At 42.1% G+C, this 26,190-nt stretch overlaps 1 protein-coding gene and 1 long non-coding RNA gene across 4 annotated transcripts in view; one reads left to right on the plus strand and one right to left on the minus strand.

Annotated features, from left to right (window-relative positions):
* The window catches only part of BIRC6 (baculoviral IAP repeat containing 6), a 338,471-nt gene extending 337,336 nt beyond the window's left edge, over positions 1 to 1,135 (plus strand). Inside the window, 1 exon segment of the mRNA XM_030557127.1 lies at positions 284 to 1,135. Within this exon segment, the coding sequence (XP_030412987.1) occupies positions 284 to 463 (180 nt within the window). The 3' untranslated portion in view covers positions 464 to 1,135.
* A 2,927-nt stretch (positions 1,136 to 4,062) lies between these two features.
* LOC115648874 lies at positions 4,063 to 14,740 on the minus strand. Of its 3 annotated transcripts, none has more exons than XR_003999680.1 (3): positions 13,730 to 14,740; positions 7,630 to 9,335; positions 4,063 to 6,399 (listed from the first exon to the last, which is right to left on the minus strand). It is a non-coding gene; the product is annotated as an uncharacterized LOC115648874 (long non-coding RNA). The 3 variants fall into 3 exon arrangements; XR_003999681.1 differs by lacking the exon at positions 13,730 to 14,740 and having other exon boundaries at positions 7,630 to 7,964; positions 8,874 to 10,061; XR_003999679.1 differs by lacking the exon at positions 13,730 to 14,740 and having other exon boundaries at positions 7,630 to 10,061.
* Positions 14,741 to 26,190: the final 11,450 nt, after the last annotated feature.

The raw sequence follows: 26,190 nt of genomic DNA on the forward strand, positions 1-26,190 counted from the left end.
TGCCTTCCTGACCCCAAATGCCCTGCTGCTGCAGATTGGCATCCCATTGTCCCCTTTACTTCACCCTCAGTAGAACTCTGTGGGTATGTGTATTTCTGTAACCATTACTGTTGCTGAACTGGTTGACAGCCACAGAAATGGTTTTCAACTTGTGGGAGCCCGTTTTTATGATATATTTTTCCTGGATATTATTTGATTGATAATATGCATCAAAATTACTTTCTTAGAAGAATTGTGAAAAGTAATGATGTTTTAATCAGCATCTTAATATCTGTACATACAGCGTCACACAGCTCAACTCCGTGAAGAGCTTTTAAAACTCCCCTGCCCTGAAGGCTTGGATCCAGATTCTGATGATTCCACCGAGAACTGCAGTGCCACAACAAGTTCTGAGGAGACGATATTGCATGACCAGGTTAAACCTAGCAGCAGTAAAGACATCTCCAGTGATTTCAAATTATGAGTGGCATTGACATGGACTTTACAGATACAGAGGCTTTGAAGCACAAGCCAAATATGTCAATATTTGTATGTAAGAAGCTAATTATGTAATAGGTAATGAAATTGAAACTATACTATGCCCTTAAGGATATACAGTTTAATTCAAGATGATCTTTTATTTACCTGTACAACAGTGTAAACTTTTTTGTGCTTTTATTTTTCAATTGTGAGAACCACTGATTGGTATGTTTAAAAAGTTATGTATACGAGAAATGGATAAATCACTGATATATAAGGGAAAATACCTTAGGAAAGAATGTTTACTGAATGTTTATTATTTTTTTTTTACTTGTAGAGTGAGGGCGGATGTAATAAAGAATATATATTGGTCATTCTTACAACTACTATTTAAAGTCAGAAAATTTTCACTGAATTTGATAGATTTTACGTTTGGCCATATCTTCATGCTCATATTTGATTTCTAAAGAAAACCTCCTGTATACTTCAATAAAAGTTAAATGGACATGCTCCCTCTTTTATGATTTACTGGTACATTTTTTAAATGATCTGCCATAAAATACGTTATAGCTGGAGACTTGCACTTGTATGACTGAATTATTACAGTCAACGTATTTAATTTTATGCTTACTAATTCTAAAATGCAGATTAAATAAATGCACATGGTTTTACCTCATGCCAACATCTGGACTTCTGAATTTATCTTTTTTAGTTATTTTGTGCAAACTAATGGTATTCCAAAATTTGTCTTGATTGTTTTAAAAGGCTATTCTGGAAGTAAAAGATTTTTTTTAAAACTGAATTGTCTGATTTCACATAGTAAAGTCATACGTATGAATTTTTAAGCATTGACAAGGGCTAAAGATATGCTATATAGGACTGCTACATTCTACAGTTCATACTGTTAGGTATATTTTCCATTTTATACTTGCATGCATACATCATAAAAAAAACAGTTATTGGCGGGATTAATAATTATAAGTCTTGCTTCTAACACAACATGCACTGCTATTGGTTCTTAATTTTCAGTAGTCTTTGAAGGATGAATCAAATCATACTGGTATTACTTTAGATCATAGTTAGATAAGATATGTAATATTACATTGATTAGACCTGCTGTATTAACAATATTCTAATGAGGCAAGAAACAAAGTCCTTTCACCCTCTCTTTTTTAACTGTTTATAATTTGAATAAGTCAGATTAGACTTATTCAACTTTTTCTTTGTTTTAAAATGTATCATCTCTAAAAATTAAAAATGCCAGCAACTTGATGTCATGTCCTTATGAGAGTGCTCAGCAGAAATTCTAAATACTTATGTGTTATAAGTCTGCAGAGAACTTTTTGCCTGAAACAACCTGGTTTTCTTTTAAGAGATGTTATGTTAATCCATGGCCTGTCCTGATTGCACATAACTGTCAAAATACTTACTGGACTTAAACAGGCCTATTTGTTACCTTAAGGAAATCCTTGTAATTAAATATATTAAGCAAAACAAGCAGGTGAACATTTACATTTCGCAACAGTTTGGAAAACTTCTCCTGCCTTGCTATTATCTTACATCTCATAGACCTTTGTTAGCATTCCACTTCATAGTGTAATTTTTTCTAAAGATTGGTATTTATTTACAATACCTTTCCTTACCTGCATGAGGTTAATTCTTTTTTTACACACTTCAAAATTAAATGAGTCCCACTTAGTGGACTCCTCCATGTAATGGAGGGTCAGGTGCACCCAATATCACCTATCAGCAGGAAGGCCTTTCAGTCCAGTTCCTCACCTGAGGTATAGCTTCACCTCAGGTTACAATGTCCTCACCCTCTTCTTATCAAAGGGGGAGTAAGATTGGAATATGGCTTATACCCCTCCAGCAGGCTCAGACTCAGGATCCTATGAAAGTCAACCATGTCTGGCACCAGAGTTACCCTTCCTGGGTCACTTCCTACCATCTGTCTCTCCTCCATTGCTCTAAGTCCAATACAAGGTAACAAAAGAAAAGGTAACCAAACCTTCAGTCCCAAGTGGGCTCAGCATGCACTCCTATTCCTTTCAGTGAGGCTTCTTCAGCACCCTTGTCCAGCCCTCAGAGTAGGTCTGTCTCCTCCCTGAGTGAGGTACATTTAAGCTTCCTCTGTAGTTAGAGCATGCTCTGCAGATCTAGAGAGGCGGGGCTACAGGGACTGCCTAGTGTGAAGTTTGTATACTTCATGTAGGGTGACAGACGTTCCAATAAAATCAGGACTGTCCAGATTTTGTCTCACGTCCCAACCAGAGTATGGTCGGGATGCCATTTGTCTTGATATTTTGTTTCCTCGTCTTTGGCAGCAATTCGGCAGAGAGGCCTTCAGTCGCGGACAGTCTTCGGCGGTGGGTGCTTCTGTCTTTGGTGGCAAGGTTTATTACCCGCCACCAAAGACCATTCGTGACTGGAGGGCTCTCCGCCGAATTGCCACCGAACTCCCAGATGGGTGAGTGTTTAAAAAAAAAAAAAAATCACCTCCCCGCCCACCCCCTGCAGCAGTCCTGATATTTTTCCCTTAATGTCTGGTCACCCTAACCTCATCACATTCCCATATCTCTAGCAATTACCCTAGGCTTGCACAATCCAGTTAATTATATTTTGCATTATATTACTGAAGCAAAAGCTCTACTTAAGATTGTAAAATTGTTTCCATTATATATCTCAATTTTTAGATACAAATAATTTTTCCAGAAAAATTATTCCTTTTAGGCCAAAACTCCACACAGATTCTCAATTGGATTGAATTGTGGTAGCTCCAGCAAAGCCACTCAAACTATTACAAACTTAGCCTAGCTGAGGATCTGTTCCATGAAGGTTAATTATCTAATGAAAGTTTAAAGTCCTGCTCTCACTAACCAAAATTTATTTTAAATATGTAATTTGCACCAATTTGACATTAAGTGGGTGGGCACAATGACTGACCCTCTTCTGGATAGTACCTTTTTGCACAGGGGATATAATTCTGATCTCACATGCTGTTGTAAATCAGGAGTAGCGCCACTGAAATTGATGCAGTGAAATTACACAGGTGTAAAATCTGTGCACAGATATCAAAATCAAGCCTCTATGAATGTCCAATCAATAGAAGTTATACAATGGTGTGAGTGCAAAAATAGTATGACTATTTTACTCCAATAATTAAATTGTATTTGACTTTGGCCCAGTATTGCAACTGTTGGCAATGATACAGCGCTATCAAATTTTGAATTATTTGACCATCAGGTGGCTAAGTCTTGAAGGTGGTGTGAAGTAGTAAAAAGTGCATCTTCACATTTCTGAGCCTCAGTACATGGGAGGGAGCTGATGCATTATCAAGCTATAAAATCATCATGTTTTGCAATACCCATGGAGCAGACAAACTCCTTTAATCAGTTCCCAAAAGTAAGTTCTCCATGCTCTTTTATTAGCGTACCAGTTGCATAAACTAATGAGGTCAAAATGTTTTCCGAAACAAGCATTTCTTTGTCACTGAGCTGTGCAGACATACTAGAACAATGTGGTCCTTAAAGTCTTTGCATTACAGATGCCTAAAATGTCAATCTCTCTTAAATTAACACAAACTATCTTCTGGCCAGTATTGTAGGTTCTTCTATATTAAAAACAGGGAAACTTTCAAAATCACACAGGGTACCAAACTTTATTTGTCTTTGAAAATCTCCCCCATAATTTTTTGTCCTTTTCAGCCGATCTATCCATCATTCACCACTGACAGATCTACACCATACAGTAAACGCTTTCTTATGCTGCTGTTTGAATTCTGCAGTCACCTTGCAAAAAGGCAAAAAGTTTGCATCAAGCATCTTACCTTTACTAATCAATACATCACTGGCATGTCCTGAGACTTCATGTCCTATTTCCACTAACATTGCCAAGATTTCTCATAATAGCACAGCCTAGAGTAGCCATAAGACTAGCAGAAATGGTTGAGCAGCCTACAAGAGTTTGCTTCATAAAAATAAAAGCAATAATTTTATTCTAAGATTTTTGCATGGAACAAACATGCTCCACTTCAGATTTGCTGGTTTTCAAGCATGTGTTTGACTTCAGCTTTTTGATGATGCCTTTGTACAACTCACTAGCGCACTTTTGAATTCCAGTCAATGTACAGTTACACATCACTGTGCAGAGCATCCTTTTCTGCACCCACTCTTCTGCTGCCAACTTAAGAAAAATACAGGTTGGAAATACAGCCAGCAGCCTTGGAAACCCATAGCAGCTGGATATTGGAACCGTGGATACTTGCAATACCATTTAACAGGTCAAACTCTGTTTGACAACATTAGGTTTAGATCCATGCATGCAACTAACAGCTGAGTGAAGAATAAAATGCTGACTGTGTCAGGGTCTACAGTAGCTCCTATTTTTCAGCTCCTGACAGTGAGAGAACTGGTGCAGATAAGGCTCAGGCATGTTTACTACCCTATCCAAAACCTTGCTGTGCCCAGGTAAAAACAGTACTAGTCCAGAGAGAGCTTTGAGATCTACAGATAAAAAGCATTTTGCAAGAGCTAGCTATTTGTACACTATCATTACTGTGATGACCATAAACAAGTTGTATATTAAGCAACACTAGCTTTTGATCTTTAAAACATGGCAACCTCCCACTCTCTATGTGAAATTGTTTAATTGCAATACAGTAAGTTCGTCTGTGGATCAGCAGTAGCCCTCTGTAGTGGTCGGCAGCAAGTGGGCTGACACATAGGCATCTCCTTCTCTGCATGTGCTATGTTTCTTTAAAAGAAGTTTAAAATATTTTGAATTCTTCTTAATGTTTCTTTCCCACGTAAGCAATTGCTGCAGTTGTCACAAAGGTGTAACTTAAACACCAGTCTGGGAGGAAATGGTCTGTGTGATCACCAGTGAATGGGGAGGTAGTCCACACTATGCAAAATTTCTGAGCTCCTCTGCAGCATGGTATCCTGTGACAGTAACTCTTTAATATTATTTTCAAAACACTCATTTCAGTAGTGCAAACCAACATAATATTAACGTCTCTAGTTGACATTTTTAGACTTGAGGAAACAAAACCAATATCAACAGGAGTGGAAGGAAAAGAGGCTAAAGACAGTATCCTGTATACAGTTCAGACAAATACAATGTCACGTATGTGGAGAATGAAGAAATTAAAGTATTCAAAAAAGTTGCATATGTCATAGAATTTAGGTGGTCACAAATGACTGTGCTTTTTTCCAAGCACAAAACTGACATTAATTTCAGTGGTCTTACAGAAACATTGCTCCAGTGAGGAATAAGTTTCAATCCATATCAATTTCTAGGACACTCTGTTTTCTGTGGCACAATGTCTATCAGGTCAGATGTCCTGCTTCTGGCTGTCAACAATACCTGATAATTAACAAACAGGAAAGAGAAAATCAAAATACATTTTTTTTCAGTTTCACTATGCAGTTGATAAGAGATATAGGGGGGTGGGGGAAAATTTGATCCTCATAAGTGATCTATTTATGTCCTGATGTAGAAGCTTTGATTAATCTTATTATTAACTCAGCCTGTGTTGCTATAAATATTATCTGTGGCTTTAAAGCCATTCAACATAGATTTAAATTCAGCCACAATATGCTGCTTATTGATTCCCTCTGATGGTGAATTCCATAGGTTGATTTTATGCTTCCTAAATCAGTATTTCTTTTTTTATTGGGTCAACATTTTCTATTATTTTGGTTTTTTCCCCCACTTTTGTTTGTGGATTTTCCCCTATATCCACATTCTTGCATAGGTAACTTGTTCCCATTTGTTAGTTGTGATTTTCATTTGATTTTTCCTTTTGACTTTTTCTTGTATTATTTGTTGTATTTTTAAAGTCTTTTCCCTCTGTTGGGAGTTTTATTCTTCATCAGCTAGTCAGTGGCACAGCAACATTTGATTGGAGTGACAATTCATCTCTCTGTGATATTAGCTGTTCTGGAAACAGAAATAATTAATTTAAACCATTTTTCATAGAAATGAGGCAGATTTTTCCATATTTTAGTACCAGGAACAAACATAAGTTAGTGAAGCTGTTTCAGATAAATGTTAATAATTTATTATTATCTTTTTAACCAAGTATCTTGTATTCAGACAGACAAATGTCACAGCAGAAATACATCAGTGCTTGAAATGTGGTGGTGACTTGTTTTTGACAAAATATTGTGTTCTACTTAGCCTTTGTAATTTTCCATAAAAGGTGCCAAAACTGGGTGAAACCTGCAGATATCCAGATCTGAACTTTCCAAAAGATTGCACCTACACTCTTTAAACAAACAATCCAAGATTTATTGGGCTAGTTTGACTCTAGAGCAGTGAAACCTGAAGTGCATTTATATACCAAGTGCCATGTATTGGAGTTCTATAATACAGCCCAGCCCACAGGCACCTTTATTTTATATAGGTGCGGTTAAGAAAAAACAAGTCCACCTATGCAGTGCTCCATCTTGGTCAAGAGAGAGTATTTCATGCTATGACCAGTCATCTCTGCAGGCTGCACCTCCAAATACATGCTGCAATCTGTTCTTTTCTATACTTATTACAGTAGGAGCAGCCTTTGCGTTCTTGGAAAACTGCAACCTGGCATCTCTGGTTGGGCAAAGACTGGATCGCTTTACATTAGGTAATCTTTTCCCCACACCCTATATGTTGCAGGGATGATATATAATGGACTCATCCTCAATATGTCTGAAAAGATGACATAAGTGCCAATGCTACTGACATTTCTGTAACTCATGGTAAAATTGCTGACTTTGTATTTAAGATTCATTGGTTAAAGTTTGATCAAGGGGCAGGTTCCTCATCTTGACATCAGCCATCAGGACCTGTTTTTTAATTAGGTCTGAGTGCTTCATAACTGGGCATTAGCAGTGTTTGACAGAGAAACTAAAACCCGAAGAAGATCTGGCAAGGGTGAATGAAGAGGAGCATCTGTGCCCCCCAAACCCAAGGCATTTGGCAGTGAGAAGGTTGGCACAACAGAAGCAAGATAACTTTCTCAGAAATGCTTCAGTAACTTAGGGACGCAAGTTTTGTTAGGTTCTCAAATGCCTGCATGACTTTTGAAAAATTTACCCCGAGTCTCAATGAAAGTCAATGGGATGCAGGATCCTTTGTATCACTAAGTCACTTTTTAAACTGGGACTTAAACCCTTTGGAAAATTTTACCTCCAATCAAATTCACACAAGTAGAGGTGAAGCTGGACAGTGGGAGTTCAGGGTAAACGTCCTGAGAGAAGACTGTAGAATACGTTCTGGGGAGCGCTGAGAGTCAGTTGCAGCAGTGAGCCTGACCTTTAGCTCCCTCCCTCACTGGGTGTTGGTGCAGCACCTTCGATCCAGCCCATCCACTTTCACTCTGCTCCTGTGATTTCCTGTTGGGAGGGAACTGCTGTGCAGTTGTGGAATTTCAAAGCAGCGTTTCTCATCACTAAATCCTGGATTTCCTTCTATATTAATGTCAATGTTCCCAAGAACAGGCATGCCTAGAAGGTTCCTGCTAACTTTGAGAAGTAAAAAAGAAAAACAATTAAATCAATTAAATTATTAGGGATTTAATTTTCCTGGAACTTTGTTCCCTATATCTTTCTGAATCTCTCTGTGTTTTGTTTTATTTTTGTGGGGATTTGGATTTCTAAATTGTACATAAATTGAAAGAGACAAAGTTCTTTGATTTGTATATTATGCTTTTGTTATAAATTATATTAAATAAATTTGAATTCCTATCCCTCAGGGCCTAAAATAATTGTGAGGAAAGTCATGCCAATGGAAGTTGATAAAGTCTTCAGGGTAGTGGCCAAACTATACTTAAATAGGTATTTATGAAGATAAATGGACAGATTCATCTATCAAGGTTACTGTGGCAATGAGCGAGAGACGCATTTTTGTGCACAGGAGAAAATCCTTAATCAGCCCTTTCTCAGGGAAACTCTCACTGAAGTCAATGTGAGTTTGACTAAGCAGCAGCAGCTGATGCCGAGAATCAGTAGTGGGTCATAGAGGACCCCTGACACCTTCAAATCACCCCTAGCTCAATAGACCAACCACCACTACACAGCCTCCTTTCAAAATGCCTCTCTATGCCACAAACTCCACCCCTTGCTACATCTACAGCACCACTTTCACACGAATGAGCCCCACTGCCTCCTCTCATACCTCCAACTGGCTCTGCTGGTGGCTTCAAACCATCTGTTCCACAGTCATCCCTTCACATACTACCTACCTGGAATGCCTTCATCCACCCTTCCTCTCCTTCCTCTCCTGCCTGACTCATGCATCATTCTCTCTTATTCAGTTCCACAAAAAATTGTATCAAGTCTTGTGGGGAAGAGCGACAGCTGCATCCCAGAAACTAAACAGAGACCACGTGGACACTGCTTAGAAACAGAAAATTAAAGGAAACCAGAACTCACAGCAAAAAGGTGGCTTGTTGATTGACTAATTCACACATAACAGGGGAGAGGGAGACTATTATAACTTGGCTTGTTTTCCTCTTGCCAATCTGCTTTTACAAGTATCCCCTTCCATTACAAATTGCTGCACGATGCACTGCAGACTGATTTAAGTCACTGTAAGCCCTGGGATTGTGATTCTAGTTTTACCACGATGTGGGGATCAAGAAACTTTCTGCAGCTTCTAAGTTTTAATTTTTGTAAAAAAAATTGTTTCTGCCTCTTCTGGTCCAGGGTTGAATGGAATGAACATACTCATCAATGCAACATAAGGATTGCCAGTCAGTCCTTTGCCTTGGGGTCCGATAATACCACCTGCTCTTTTGCTGAAGTATATTCACTGTTCATAAACTGATGCTGAGCATTTCTTCTCTCACTGAGCTCATACACTTCCAATGTATTCACTTCATTCTCCTTGTGTTGCTTCAGTTAGAGTGGTCCAAATTATACCATGAAAACAAGAAAAGCAAAATTATCCCTACAGAAATTGATTAGTCGGTGTTTCCAACTTGTTGAGTTATTTTCGTAAGTCCTTCCCAAAGCAATTTAGAGAAGCAGCCAATAGGACAGATCTTGATACTCATCCACAGCCAGCAGTTTAGCCAACTCCAAGAACCTTGCTCTTTCACGCTGAGGCAAAGGGTGGATTCCCTAATAGTCTTAGGCCTTCTCAGGTTTGCAAAGGCTGGTGTATATCCACTTTCTATTGATGAAGTGGTGAACCAATTGATAAATTTCATTAATTAATAAAAATCAAGATGAGCAATGCAAGATAGTATATTCCTGAGGTACAGTGCTGCCTCCATGGCTGACTCTGCCCATCAACTAGTAATGATATCTCTGTTCCTCTCCCTCAGTCAATGGGAGCTATGGGGGGGGGCGGCGCCTGCAGCAGACCTTGCCAGCAGCCTGTTTGCCTGCATCTCTCCTCCGTGGGTCGCAGTGGGGAGGTTCTCAGGCCGCAGATGGCCCATGGGCCGAGATTTAAGACTCCTGATCTAGACCATCCCTGACAGATGTTTGTCCAACCTGTGCTTAAAAATCTCCAGTGACAGTGCTTCCACAACCTTAGATAATTTGTTCAAGAAGTGCTTAACTACCCTTCCAGTTAGAAAGTTTTTCCTAAAGTCTAACCAAAATCTCCCTTGTTGCAGTTTAAGCCCATTACTTCTTGTCCTATCCTCAGTGGATAAGGAGAACAATTTATCACACTCCTCTTTATAACAACCTTTTACTTAATTGAAGACTGTTGTCATGACCTCCATCTGTCTTCTCCAGATTATACAAATCCGTTTTTTTTAAATCTTTCCTACTAGGTCATGTTTTCCTAGGCCTTTTATCATTTTTTTTTTTTTGCTCTCCTCTGGCCTTTATCCAGTTTGTCCACATCTTTCCTGAAGTGTAGTGCCCAGACCTGGAAACACTGCTCCAGTTGAGGCCTTACCAGTGCTGAGTAAAGTGGAAGAATTACTTGTCACATCTGGCTTACAACAGTCCTGCTAATATATCCTAGACTGATCTTTTTTTTTTTGCGCAACAGTATTACATTGTTGACTCACATTTAGTTTGTGACCCTCCATTCTCTTCTGTAGTACTCCTTCCTATGTAGGCATTTCCTGTTTTGTATCTGTGCAATTGATTATTCCTTTCTATGTGTACTACTTTGTATTTATCATTATTTAATTTCTTCCTATTTAATTCAGACCACTTCAAATTCTAATCCTGTCCGCCAAAGTGCTTGCAACGCTTCCCAGCTTGGTATCATCCACAAACTTTATAAGTGTACTCTCTTGTCATTATCCAAATCATTTATGAAGATATTGAATAGTATCAACTCAAAGACAGATCCATGTGGAACCCCACTCAATATGCCCTTCCAGTTCAATTCTCAGTCGTTGACAAATACTGTCTGAGTATGGCTTTCCAGCCAGTTGTGAACCCACCTTTTGGCTGGTTCGTCTAGACTAGTGGTTCTCAACTAGAGGTCTGGGGCTCCCCGGGGGGGGGGTGCGAGCAGGTTTCAGGGGGTCTGCCAAGCAGTGCCAGCGTTAGATTTGCTGGGGCCCAGTGTAGAAAGTTGAATCCCCAACACGTGGGGCTGAAGCCCAGGGCTCTGAGTCCCACCACCCAGGCTGAAACCAAAGCCTGGGCTGTGTAGCTTCGTGGGGGACCCTGGCAACTGCTCTGCTTGCTACCTGCTAACATTGCTAACACTGGCCCTGGCTTTTATATGCAGAAAACCAGTTATTGTGGCACAGGTGGGACATGGAGTTTTTTATATGGCCTCAGAAAGAAAAAGGTTGAGAACCCCTGATCTAGACTACATTTTTCTAGTTTGTTTATGAGGTCATGTGAGACAGTATCAAAAGCCTTACTAAAGTTGAGATATTTGAAATCCACTGCTTCCCCACCCCCATCCACAAAGCTTGTTACCCTGTCAAAGAAGGCTGTTAGGTTGGTTTGCCAGGATTTGTTCGTGACAAATCCATGTTGACAGTTACTTATTTTTATCTCTCTTCTTTTTTTCTTTAGGTGCTTAGAGATTGATAATTTGCTCCATTATCTTTTTGAGTACTGAAGTTAATCTGACTGGCCTATAATTTCCTGGGTTGTCCTTATTCTCCTTTTCATAGATAAATTCTATTTTTGCCCTTTCCTAGTCCTCTGGGATCTCTCCTGTCCTCCACAAGTTCTCAAAGACAGTCACTAATGGCTCAGAGATCTCTTCAGCCAGATCCTTAAGTATTTGAGGATGTATTTCATCAGGCCCTGCTGAACTGAAGACATCTGACTTTTCTCAGTACTTTTTTACTTGTTCTTTTCCTATTTAGTCTCAGATCCTATTCCATCTACACTGATGTTCACTATGTTTGTCATCCACGCACTGCTAACTTTTTGGTGAAAACAGAAACATAAAAGGCATTTATCACTTTGGTCATTGCTATGTTTTCTGTTATTGTCTTTCCCTCCTTATTTAGTAATGGGCCTACACTGTACCTGGTCTTACTGTCGCATTTTATGTATTTGTAAAATGCTTTCTTGTTACCCTTCATACCATTAGCTAGTTTAACCTCATTTTGTGCCTTGGTCTTTCTAATTTTCTCCCTGCATGCTTGGGGGTTTTTTTTTGTTTTTTTGTTTTTGTTTTTGAATATTCATTGTAATATGACCCAGTTTCCTCCTCTTGTATGTCTCTTTTTTGAGTTACAGGTCATTGAAGTTCTGGTTAAGCCAGGGTGGCCTCTTACCATATTTTCTATCTTTCCTATGCACTGGGATAGTTTGTTCTTGTACTTGTAATAATGTCTCTTTAAAAAACTGCCAGCTCTCCTGAACTCTTTTTTCCCTTAGACTTGCTTCCCGTGGGATCTTACTTACCAGTTCTCTGAGTTTTCTAAAATCTGCCTTCTTGAAGTCCACTGTCTTCATCCTGCTATTTTCCCTCCTACCATTCCTTAGAACAGTGTTTTTCAAAGTTCGGGTTGCGACCCAGTACTGGGTCTCTCTGGTCAGCCCCGCCGACTGGGACATTAAAAGTCTTGTTGGTGTTGCTGCCCGGCTAAGGCAGGCTAGTGCCTATCTTCTCCGACACCGCGTTGTGCCCCGGAAGCGGCCAGCAGCAGGTCCAGCTCCTAGGTGGGGCAGCTATGGGGCTCCGCACACTGCCCCCACAATGAGCACTGGGGTCACAAGTGGGGGGTAGAGAGGGCAGTGCAAAGTCGCTTGCGTGCCACCGCCTAGGAGTTGGACTTGCTGCTGGCCACTTCTGGGGCACAGCATGGTCCACAGTGCCAGGAAAGGCGGGAAGCCTGCCTCTGCACCCCAGCTGTGCTGCTGACTGACAACCACCAGAGATAAGCCCGCACCCTAACCCCAGTCCCCAGCCCTGAGCCTCCCCCAACCTGGAACCCCTTCCTGTAACCCAAACCCCTCATCCCTGGCCCCACCCCAGAGCCTGCACCCCCAGCCCAGAGCCCTGACCTCCTCCTGTACCCCAGCCCTGAGTCCCCCAAACCCAGAGCCCCTCCTGCACCCCAGGTCCCTCATCCTTGGCCCTAGCCCAGAGTCCTGACCCCCTTCCTCACCCCACATCCCTGCCACAACCCTGACCCCCCCAACCCGGAACCCCTTTCTGCACCCCAAACCACCCAGCCCCAGCCCCCCCCCAGAGCCTGAGCCCCCTCACACCAAGAACCCCTCCTGCATGCCAAACCCCTCATCCCTCGCTCCAGCCCAGAGCCCTGATCCCCTCTTGCACCCTGAACCTCTCATTCCCAGCCCCACCCCCACAGCCCTCACCCCTGCACTCCAACCCTCTGCCCCAGCCTTAAGCCCCTCCCATACCTCTCATCCCCAGCTCCGTTGGGTCAACAATTTTCTTCAACCAGGTCCCCAGAAAAAGTTTGAAAACCACTGCCTTACAATCATGAACTCTTTCATTTAATGATCAGTTTCACCCAACCTGCCTTCCACCTTCAGAGGCTCATCTAGTTCCTTTGTTTGTCAGAACCTAATCAAGAACACAATCTCCCCAATCGCTTTTTCTACCTTTTGTAATAAAAAACAAATCTACAACACATTCCAAGAACTTGTTGGATAATCTGTGCCTTGCTGTATTATTTTCCCAACAGATGTCTGGGTAGATGAAGTTCCTCCTCATCACCAGGTCTTGTGTTTTGGATTATTTTATTAGTTGTTTAAAAAAAAGTCTCATCCACCTCTTCTTCCTGGTCAGGAGGTCTACAGTAAATTCCTATAATGACATCATCCTTTTTTTTTCTTTTATTTTCCCTCCTCCCACTCCATTTTATCCTTACCCAGAGACTTTCAACAGGTCCTACTATCATCTTTGATATACAAGGCAACACATCCATGCTTTTTTCTCTGCCTGTTCTTCCTGAAGAAGCTGTGCCCTTCTATCCAACCAAGTTTCTGGGATGCCATACGTATCCAGGCAGCTTTCAAAAAAATGGACAATGTAGACATGAATGTTCACCTCCTACTAACTACTCACAAAATATGCATGCATCCAACGAAGTGGGTATTCACCCACGAAAGCTCATGCTCCAATACATTTGTTAGTCTATAAGGTGCCACAGGACTCTTTGCTACTCACAAAATGGTTCTTGGTAATTGTAGTATCAAGAAGGAAGCACTGCGCCTAGACCTTGGTATACTACTGGTAATTGCAAATGCTCACATTGCAGCAGAACTCATGTCTAGAAGGAAGTAGCTCGAACAAGTAAGCAAAAACAAAAAGAAGCAGGCACTGTTATGATAACCTGCCCGAATGTATCCAGGGTGAAACTTGGTGCCATTGCAGTCAATGGACCTTTTGCAGTTGACATCAACAGAGCCAAGCTTTCACCTCTAGACTCTGTGTAAGTGCTTATTAACTACGAAGGGCCATTTCGATATTGATTTTATACATTTTGAGTGATATTAAAATGCAATTGGCAGCAACACAAACATAACCACAAATCAATTATTGTGTAACCATAAAATAAAATGAGTTCTTGAATTCTTATTGTGCTAAACTCATCACCTCATTGTCAAACTGACTAAATCAGGCAATGTCTGACTCTAAACATGCTAAAACATGTTCTGTTAGTTAAGAAATCTACATAGCAATGAAGTGCAGAGTTCATTTGGCAATTCCATAACACCTCTTCCATTAGACCAAAATATACTGGAATAGCTTTTCTTCCAAACATTCTTATATCAACTAGATTTAGTCCAAACCAAAATGATTAGTCCTTATTCAGGAACATTAATCTTCAGCCTGTACAGTCTTTTACTGGTTTCTTATTAGATGCTATAATCCTTTATGAAACAAACAGCTTGCTCTGCTACTATTGCAGTAAATTTGAAAATATATAAAATAGAATAAAACCAATTCTCTTGAGTATGAAGACTTTATTACTAGTACTGTCCTAAGTATAGATGCCCTTTGTGACCCTTCATAGTTCCTTCTGATCATCTCTACCACTAAAGCCAGATAGACGGATGGATGGCATCTGAGCATGAAGATAGACCAAGCCAGTGGTCCCCAACCTTTTTGTGGCCAGCAGCACATACATGTTTTCAGAAGAGTGTGGCAGGCACCAGCAATTTTTCAAGGCTTATTTTGTATTTGTACATTAAATAATATGAAAAACATCATATTTAATATTACATAATATATGAATCGCTAAGATAAAAAGCATAATTTTACATGTAAAAGGTATTAAAGTCAATTATTCAGCAATTACTCTTTCACCTTACCATGTGAATTTGCTCTTTTTTATCTACCTGTAAGAAAAATTTAAGGAGTTTTTACAAAATAAATACCATAAACAGTTTTAATCTTATTTATTTTAAAAAAGTAAAACATTGTTGAACTGCTGGTCCTAATATATTTATTATTCTTACTTTAACATAGAATGAAGCCTGCAGCCCCGGAGTTCTCTGTCCCCGGCAGGCGCAGGGCCATGGCTTCTTTCTGGCTTAAGCCATGGCCCTGCACCTGCCAGGGACTGAAAACACCGGCGCCTGCAGCCCCGGAGAAGCTGGAGAGAAGCCGCAGCCCCGCGCCTGCCAGGGACAGAGAAAGCTGGTGCCCGCAGCCCTCATCCCTGGAGCACTCTGTCGGCAGCAGGCTTGGGACCCCAGCTTCTCTCCCCTTCTGGGCACTAAGCAGGCACACATAAATGCCCCAGCAGGCGCCATGGCGCCCACAGGCACTGCATTGGGGACCACTGGACCAAGCATTCAGTCACTTGGAAGACTCAAAAAGTAACAGGTGTAATATTAAATATATATCAGAAGGGATTATTTCCTTTTTGTTCTCTTTCTAATACATCACTAAATCCCAAATGTTTCTAAACAGCTTCATCATACTTATTATCATATCATATAATAATCTCCATTCTGCCTATGCCTGATTTTACAGAACTTTGACATTTAAGCTACAGTTTTTTTCTCTCTTTCCCTTATAGTATTGGTTGCTCAGTCATCATATAACTATGGTGACAGCATATTAAACCTTGTTTCAGTGGTAAGTTATTCTTTGCATATCTTACTGTAAAATAGTTTATTTCTTCAATAAATGAAATGAAGAGAATAAGGAGGAAGAATGTAAAAATATAGATCATATTTTACTGTAAATGGCTACGTCATTTAAGTTCCTCTTATAGACATGGTAAAATCATTAATCATGATAAACTCATTTTGTCTAAAAGCAGAGGTAATACATTGGTCCATGTAAATCATTTTATGGCCTTGACGGAATGATGTTAGAATACCTAAATAGGTGCTGTAATAAATTTCCTCTTTTGGAACATTGTTTGGCAATGAAGGTTACCTAGGGGTGGATGTGACTGGTGCCAACTGTTCACAAAAATAGCCTGCTTTAATTTCTGTAAAATGTACCGGAATACCATAAAGATGGGTTCCACACACCCCGCCCCTCAGTGTCTGAATGGACATAGACATAGCGTAACATTTGGAACAATAAGTGCCCAGGACACTTCTAGAATAAAATCCTAACTCCAGCTGCTTATAAAGTTTCCTGATATTTACAGGACTGAAACTAAAGAAAAATGAACACTGAAGGATGATTAATATATTGTACCTTTTAAACTACGGTTTCTTTGAGAAGCAATTTTGGCATATTTTATGCAGGTACATCAAATGTAAAACACAGTGGGGTTCTACATATTCCATATTATGCCTTTTTTCCTAAATTTGGCTATGCATGTGATTTCGTCATGTATGTAGATGTGCTTAAATATAGCAATAATATATGATAAAAACATCATTTTATTTCACATATAAATAAATGGTGTAGCCTGAGCAAGTCCTTATCCATTTATCCAACCATTAGCCAATTACTGAAATCCTACAGCAGCCTGGCAATATAGATATACATCTGGCATCAAAGAAAGCAGAAGGGCTGTGACATGTCATATATACAACCTAAATGTCCAAGCTACCCTTTTATTCCTCATAAAAGATTTTTCAGCAAGGCTTTAAGGGAAATTGGTGTCTTCCTCTTCTGTGTTTTGTCCTTTCAATAATCTTGTTTATAGTTAAGTAATTAGTGTGTGTGACTCCAGAATGAATCAAGAACATGCATATTAAAAATATAACCAGACCAGATTCTTTACTTCAACCAATTTCTGTTTGACAGAGCAGAAAGAAGGGGGACTGTGAGAATATTAGGAGTGGCTCTCTGGTTCTCTGTCCAGTCCCAAATGACTGTCTATCAGCTGAAGATACTTGGGATGAAATCCTGGCCCCTCTGAAGTTAAAGGCAAAACTTGCAGGGTTTCACTTCTGGCATTCTGTGTGCTCTGGGCATGTTCCTCCCCACCCAAGACTGCAGCCCAATCCAGATTACACCAATTTTTTATCTACTGAGGATCTCCAGATGGGAGTTGCAGAAAGTCTCCCTTTTTGCATTGCCTGAGTGGTGGAAAGAGAGCACAGCCAGGCAGAGAATCTACCCCATGTTCAACAACTTAGAAATGTATTAACTAGCTAATGTTTAGAAAACTCCTGGAACATGCAAAACAGTTAGGATTAACTATTATTAAATAGCAACAAAGAGTCCTGTGGCACCTTACAGACTAACAGATGTATTGGAGAATAAGCTTTCGTGGGTGAATACCCACTTTGTCAGACGCATGTAATGGAAATTTCCAGAGGAAGGTATAAATATGCAGGCCAGAATCTGTCTGGAGATAACGAGGTTAGTTCAGTCAGGGAGGATGAGGCCCTCTTCTACCAACTGAGATGTGAACACCACGGGAGGAGAAACTGCTTTTGTAATTGGCTAGCTATTTGCAGTCTTTGTTTAATCCTGAGCTGGTGGTGTCAGATTTGCAAATGAACTGAAGCTCAGCAGTTTCTCTTTGAAGTCTGGTCCTGAAATTTTTTTGCTGCAGGATAGCTACCTTTAAATCTGCTATTGTGTGGCCAGGGAGGTTGAAGTGTTCTCCTACAGGTTTTTGTATATTGCCATTCCTAATATCTGACTTGTGTCCATTTATCCTTTTACGTAAGGACTGTCCAGTTTGGCTGATGTACATAGCTGAGGGGCATGATGGCGTACATAACATTGGTGGATGTGCAGGTGAATGAACTGGTGATGATGTAGCTGATCTGGTTAGGTCCTGTGATGGTGTCACTGGTGTAGATACATGAACAGAGTTGGCATTGAGGTTTGTTGCATGAATTGGTTCCTGAGTTACAGTTGCTATGGTACGGTGTGTGGTTGCTGGTGAGAATATGCTTAAGGTTGGCAGGTTGTCTGTGGACGAGGACTGGCCTGCCTCCCAAGGTCTGTGAAAGAGAGAGATCATTGTCCAGGATGGGTTGTAAATCACTGATGATGCATTGGAGAGGTTTCTGAGGACTGTAGGTGATGGCCAGTGGAGTTCTGTTGGTTTCTTTCTTGGGCTTGTCTTGCAGCAGGAGGCTTCTCGGTACACATCTGGCTCTGTTGATCTGTTTCCTTATTTCCTCGTGTGGGCATCATAGTTTTGAGAATGCTTGGTGAAGATCTTGTAGGTGTTGGTCTCTGTCTGAGGGGTTGGAGCAAATGTGGTTGTACTTCAGTGCTTGGCTGTAGAAGATGGAATGTGTGGTGCTGTTATAACCTTAGTCCCAGATCTGGACCTTAGCATCCAAAATATGGGAGTTAGCATGAAAACCTCCAAGCTTAGCTACCAGCTTGGACCTGGTACCTGCTGCCACCACCCAAAAATTTAGAGTGTTTTGGGGCACTCTGGTCCCACTGAAAAACCTTCCCTGGGGACCCCAAGACCCAAATCCCTTGAGTCTCACAACAAAGGGAAATAATCCTTTTTCCCTCCCCCCCTCCAGGTGCTCCTGGAGAGATACACAGACACAAGCTCTGTGAATCCAAACAGAGTGACTCCCCCTCTCCGTTCCCGGTCCTGGAACAAAAAGGACTTTCCTATTCCCCCAGAGGGAATGCAAAATCAGGCTAGCCAATTCAACACACACACCGATCTCCCCCCTGATTTCTTCCTCCCACCAATTCCCTGGTGAGTACAGACTCAATTTCCCTGAAGTAAAGAAAAACTCCAACAGGTCTTAAAAGAAAGCTTTATATAAAAAAGAAAGAAAAAATACAAATGGTCTCTCTGTATTAAGATGATACAATACAGGGCTAATTGCTTAAAAGAATATTGAATAAACAGCCTTATTCAAAAAGAATACAAATCAAAGCACTCCAGCACTTATATTCATGCAAATACCAAAGAAAAGAAACCATATAACTTACTATCTGATCTCTTGGTCCTTACACTTAGAAACAAAAGATTAGAAAACAGAACTACTTCTCCAAAGCTCAGAGAAAGCAGGCAGACAGAAAACAAAGACCTCAGACACACAATTCCCTCCACCCAAAGTTGAAAAAATCCGGTCTCCTGATTGGTTCTCTGGTCAGGTGTTTCAGGTGAAAGAGACATTAACCCTTAGCTATCTGTTTATGACACGCCCCCCAAATTGCAGACAGTGGGGAAGCTCACTGGCGGCAATTTCCTTCTAGAACTTGAAAATAAACAGATTAATACAACACATGCACCTTTACATATACTACTAAGTATATAACTAACAGACTTCTACATTTTAAGAACACTTTTTAACTACTGGATTCTGGGAAACTCTCACGGGAGAGAGCATCAGCAACTTTGTTAGAAACTCCTGTGATGTGTTGAATTTCAAAATCAAAATCTTGGAGAGTTAAACTCCAACGAAGAAGTTTCTTGTTGTTCCCCTTGGCAGTATGAAGCCACTTTAGTGCAGCATGGGCAGTTTGTAGTTTGAACCGCCGTCCCCAAACATATGGGCGTAGCTTTTCCAGGGCGTACACAATGGCATAGCATTCCTTTTCACTGACTGACCAGTGACTTTCCCTCTCAGACAGTTTCTTGCTGAGAAACACGACAGGATGGAAGTTGTGATCTGTTGCTTCCTGCATGAGCACTGCTCCTATACCACGCTCAGATGCATCTGTGGTTACTAGGAATGGCTTGTCAAAGTCCGGGGCCCTGAGCACAGGGTCAGACATGAGCGTTGCCTTAAGCTGGGTAAAGGCTTTTTGACACTCATCAGTCCACTTAACGGCATTTGGCTGGGTCTTTTTGGTCAGGTCGGTCAATGGGGCAGCGATTTGGCTGTAGTGTGGTACAAATCGCCTGTAGTATCCGGCCAAGCCTAAGAAGGATTGGACCTGCTTCTTGGACCATGGGACAGGCCACTTTTGGATAGCATCCACCTTGGCCTGTAGGGGGTTTATGGTTCCTCGACCCACCTGGTGCCCCAGGTAAGTGACTCTGTTTTGGCCTATTTGACACTTTTTGGCCTTAACAGTTAGTCCTGCCTGCCTGATGCGCTCAAAGACCTTTTCCAGGTGGAGTAGGTGTTCGGGCCAGGAGTCTGAAAAAATGGCCACATCATCGAGGTAGGCAACTGCAAATTCTCCCAGTCCAGCTAGTAGACCATCTACCAGCCTCTGGAAGGTGGCGGGTGCATTTCGAAGGCCGAAAGGAAGGACATTGAATTCATACACCCCCGCATGGGTGACGAATGCTGACCTCTCCTTGGCAGGTTCATCTAGCGGTACTTGCCAGTACCCCTTGGTTAAGTCTATTGTAGAGATGAACTGGGCACGTCCCAACTTCTCCAATAGCTCATCAGTGCGTGGCATTGGATAGTTGTCCGGACGAGTTACAGCATTTAGCTTACGGTAGTCCACGCAAAAGCATATTTCCCCATCTGGTTTGGGTACCAGAACCACTGGAGATGCCCATGCACTGGTAGATGGGCAGATTATACCCATCTGTAGCATGTTCTGGATCTCCCGTTCTATAGCAGCTTGGGCATGAGGAGACACCCGGTAGGGTGGGGTTCTGATCGGGTGAGCATTACCTGTATCAATGGAGTGGTATGCCCGTTCAGTCCGTCCTGGGGTGGCTGAGAACAATGGGGCGAAGCTAGTGCACAGCTCCTTGATTTGTTGCTGCTGCAGACGTTCCAGGGTGGTTGAGAGGTTCACCTCTTCCACGCCACCGTCTTTTTTTCCGTCGTAGTAGACACCGTCAGGCCACTCAGCATCATCTCCCTGGACTGTAAACTGACAAATTTGTAAGTCTCTGGAATAGAAAGGCTTGAGAGAATTAACATGGTACACTTTAGGCTTTAGTGGGGAATTGGGAAATGCTATGAGGTAGTTTACAGCTCCCAGGCGCTTTTGGACCGTGAATGGCCCTTCCCATCTTATGGGCCTGTTGCGCCTTCAAGACCATAACCTGGTCTCCTACCTTGAAAGAACGCTCTCTGGCATGTCTGTCATACCAGGCCTTTTGCTCTTCTTGAGCATCCTTTAGGTTCTCTCTAGCAAGGGCTAAAGAGTGTTGGAGGGTGCTTTGTAGGTTGCTTACAAAGTCCAGAATGTTAGTTCCTGGAGAAGGCGTAAACCCCTCCCATTGCTGCTTCACCAACTGTAATGGCCCCTTAACCTCGTGACCATACACAAGTTCAAATGGTGAAAACCCTAAACTGGGATGTGGTACAGCCCTGTAGGCAAACAGCAACTGCTGCAACACTAGGTCCCAATTATTGGAGAATTCGTTGATGAATTTTCGTATCATGGCCCCCAAAGTTCCATTGAACCTTTCCACCAGGCCATTGGTTTGATGGTGGTACGGGGTGGCAACCAAGTGATTCACCCCATGAGTTTCCCACAGTTTTTTTCATGGTCCCTGCCAGGAAATTAGACCCTGAATCTATAAGGATGTCAGGGGGCCAACCTACCCTGGCAAAGATGTCTGTTAGGGCCAGGCACACAGTGTTAGCCCTGGTGTTGCCTAGAGCTACTGCTTCTGGCCATCGGGTAGCAAAGTCCACTAAAGTCAGTACGTACTGCTTTCCTCTGGGCGTCTTTTTTGGGAAAGGGCCCAGAATATCCACAGCTACTCGCTGAAATGGGACCTCAATTATGGGGAGTGGCTGGAGAGGGGCTTTGACCTGGTCTTGAGGCTTTCCCACTCTTTGGCATACCTCACAAGACCGGACATACTTGGCAACATCCTTGCCCATCCCCTCCCAGTGGAAGGACTTCCCCAACCGGTCCTTGGTTCTGTTCACCCCAGCATGGCCACTGGGATGATCATGGGCTAAGCTTAAGAGCTTTCCCCGGTACTTAGTTGGAACCACCAACTGTTTTTGCGGCTGCCATTCTTCCCGGTGTCCACCAGAAAGAATTTCCTTGTATAAAAGTCCTTGGTTTATAACAAACCGGGATTCATTAGAAGAGCTGAGAGGCGGTGGGGTGCTCCGTGCCGCCACCCACGCTTTCTGAAGGCTGTCATCTGCTTCCTGCTCAGCCTGGAACTGTTCCCTTGAGGCTGGGGTCACCAGTTCTTCCTCAGACTGTGGACTTGGGCTTGGTCCCTCTGGAAGCGATGTAGGTGATGGGGTTGTTTCCGTTGCTGGTGAACTGCTCTCCGCTGGTGCACCTGAGGGTATTTCAGGCTCTGGCTGAGCCTTTTGGGTATGGCTGTCTGTTGCTTCTGCCAGTTCTGGCTCACTGGCGCCCTCTGGCGTTGAGTTTGAAGATGTGGTTGCACTTGCTGGTGCTGGTTGCTGTTCCAGTTCCAGGCCTGGGACTGGAGATGCTGTGGCTGTTTCAGTGATAGCCATGGAATCCGGGTCCACTACCTCTGTCTGGGTCTCTGGTAACACAGACGGGGCCTCTGTGGACAGCTCAGGAACAGGAATGGGTCTGCAAGCTTGCCTGGTTTGGCTACGGGTAACCATTCCCACTCTCTTGGCCCGCCTCACCTGGTTGGCCAAGTCTTCCCCCAGTAGCATGGGGATAGGATAATTGTCATAGACTGCAAAAGTCCACATTCCTGACCAGCCTTTGTACTGGACAGGCAGTTGAGCTGTAGGCAAGTCTACAGCTTGTGACATGAAGGGTGAAGGGGTAAATTGTAACTTTGGCCTTTAGGTTGATGAATTTGAGGTCAACGAAGGATTGGTGGATAGCTGACACTTGTGTCCCCGTGTCTCTCCACGCAGTAACCTTCTTTCCGCCCACTCTCAAATTTTCCCTTCGCTCCAAGGGTATTTGAGAGGCATCCGGGCCTGGGGATCTTTGGTGTGATGGTGGTGTAATGAATTGCACTTGCATGGTGTTCTTGGGACAGTTGGCCTTGATATGTCCCGGTTCATTACACTTAAAGCATCTTCCATCTGATGGGTCACTGGGCCGAGGTGAGTTACTGGAGACTGGTGAGGTTGAAGGGTAGGGTATCTGTGGCTTTACTTGGGTGGTATGTGGGGTCTTTGGCTGTCCTCGGTTGTAGGGTTTATGGTCTGTGTGCCCCCTGTGGTAATCGTTCCCCTTGACAGTAGCTTTCTTGCTTTCTGCCAGTTCCATCCATTTGGCTCCAATCTCCCCCGCCTCAGCGATATCTTTGGGTTTTCCATCTTGTATGTACCGTGTGATGTCTTCAGGAACACCATCCAAGAACTGTTCCGTTTGTATGAGGAGGTTCAGTTCTTCCAAGGTTTGAATGTTGTTTCCTGTTAGCCAGGCCTCATAGTTTTTTGCAATGTAGTAGGCGTGTTTGGGAAATGACACCTCTGGTTTCCACTTTTGGGTTCTGAAGCGCCGACGGGCATGATCTGGGGTTATCCCCATCCTGTATCTGGCCTTGGTTTGAAAAAGTTTATAGTCATTCATTTGCTGCTTAGGCATTTCAGCTGTCACCTCTGCTAAAGGTCCACTGAGTTGTGGCCTTAATTCTACCATGTACTGGTCTTCGGGGATGCTGTACCCAAGACAGGCTCTTTCAAAATTTTCCAAGAAGGCCTCGGTGTCATCACCTGTCTTGTAGGTGGGAAATTTCCTGTGCTGTGGAGCAATAATTGGCGCCGGGTTGTTAGGGTTGGCTGGCACATGCAGCCCAGCTTTTGCCAAGTCCAGTTCATGTTTTCTCTGTTTTTCCTTCTCTTCATTCTCTTTTTGTTGTTTTTCCATTTCTCGGCGGTGGGCCACCTCTTCTTCTTCTAGTTTTCTTTTGTGTGCTGCCTCTCTTTCTCTCTCTCTTATTTCCATCTCTGCTTGTTTTATTTCCAGTTGTCGCCTGTGTTCAGCTTCTCTGAATTGGCCTTCGGCCTCCATTTTTGCCTTAGACGTCATGATTCCTGTTTTCTTGTGTTGGGGTGCCCTCCGGTGTTTATCTTCTGAACTGCAGGCTCTGTTCCCTCCTGGAGTCTGCCTAGCAACAGTGCTTTTTTCCCTTTCTCTCTCTAGCTAATGTTCAATGAAGGGAAACCAGAAAAACCACTTTATTTGCATGCATATAAGTGCTGGTACTTGCCTCCTAATGGGAGGGCTATTGCATGACAAAAGACCCTCAACAGTCTCTTAATGGCTTCTCGCTTAACATGCAAGCCACAAACTGCCAGAGAGAGCAGAAAAAAAAATTCTCTCTGGTTCCCTTTTAAAACCAAACTGTTTCTCTCTGCTAAAAAGCCCTTAGCAGAGAAAAGAAAAATATAATATTCCTACTGGCTTCTGGATTCTATCTATATCCCACCGGCTGCCACTCATGTTATAACCTTAGTCCCAGATCTGGACCTTAGCGTCCAAAATGTGGGGGTTAGCATGAAAACCTCCAAGCTTAGCTACCAGCTTGGACCTGGTACCTGCTGCCACCACCCAAAAATTTAGAATGTTTTGGGGCACTCTGGTCCCACTGAAAAACCTTCCCTGGGGACCCCAAGACCCAAATCCCTTGAGTCTCACAACAAAGGGAAATAATCCTTTTTCCCTCCCCCCCTCCAGGTGCTCCTGGAGAGATACACAGACACAAGCTCTGTGAATCCAAACAGAGTGACTCCCCCTCTCCGTTCCCAGTCCTGGAACAAAAAGGACTTTCCTATTCCCCCAGAGGGAATGCAAAATCAGGCTAGCCAATTCAACACACACACCGATCTCCCCCCTGATTTCTTCCTCCCACCAATTCCCTGGTGAGTACAGTCTCAATTTCCCTGAAGTAAAGAAAAACTCCAACAGGTCTTAAAAGAAAGCTTTATATAAAAAAGAAAGAAAAAAATACAAATGGTCTCTCTGTATTAAGATGATACAATACAGGGCTAATTGCTTAAAAGAATATTGAATAAACAGCCTTATTCAAAAAGAATACAAATCAAAGCACTCCAGCACTTATATTCATGCAAATACCAAAGAAAAGAAACCATATAACTTACTATCTGATCTCTTGGTCCTTACACTTAGAAACAAAAGATTAGAAAACAGAACTACTTCTCCAAAGCTCAGAGAAAGCAGGCAGACAGAAAACAAAGACCTCAGACACACAATTCCCTCCACCCAAACTTGAAAAAATCCGGTCTCCTGATTGGTTCTCTGGTCAGGTGTTTCAGGTGAAAGAGACATTAATCCTTAGCTATCTGTTTATGACAGGTGCATCCAGGATGAACAGAGCATTTTGTACATATTTAAAATCTACATATTAGCAATTTGTTCTAAATATTAACTATACTATTTACTTTAAAATATTTAAATAAGTTCCATTCTACCTTAAACAGCTTCTTGTGCTCTGATTTCTCAATGGCTTTGTAATTTGTGTAAATGCTCTTGCAGATCAGTTTATGTAGTCCTGTAAGAAATGACAGAGAGAAATCTAGTCTCAGGGTATTGGAGTGATTTTGTACTGTTCTACAGAAAATGTGAAGTTTGATACAGATTTTAACCATGTGACAATCTGATAATGGTTCACGATTCAATTAATTGCAAACTGAATAATAAATAATAATAATGATGATGCCTAGCACTCACATAGCACTTTTCATCCATATATTTCAAAGTTGTTTACAAAGGTCAGTACTATCCCCATTTTATAGATGAGGAAACTGAACACAGGGAGGTAAAATATCTTGCCCAAAGTGACCCAGCAGGCCAGTGGCAGAGCTGGAAACAGACAACTCATGTGCCCTGAGTCCCAGTCCTGTGCTCTAACTCCTAGGAAACACTGCCTCCCAAAGTAAATTATAAATAAAAAACTTCTTTGTAGTCTAAACTGGACAAGATGGTATTGCTTCCTCTAAATGGAATGGTTATACTTAATCTTACTTAAAAGTTAATTTTTATTAATTTTTAAGATTAATGTTGTTATAACCTTATTCCCAGATTCTGGACCTTAGCGTCCAAAATATGGGGGTTAGCATGAAAACC

This window comes from Gopherus evgoodei, chromosome 3 (genome assembly GCF_007399415.2).
Source record: "Gopherus evgoodei ecotype Sinaloan lineage chromosome 3, rGopEvg1_v1.p, whole genome shotgun sequence".
Classification (NCBI taxonomy): Eukaryota; Metazoa; Chordata; order Testudines; family Testudinidae; genus Gopherus; species Gopherus evgoodei.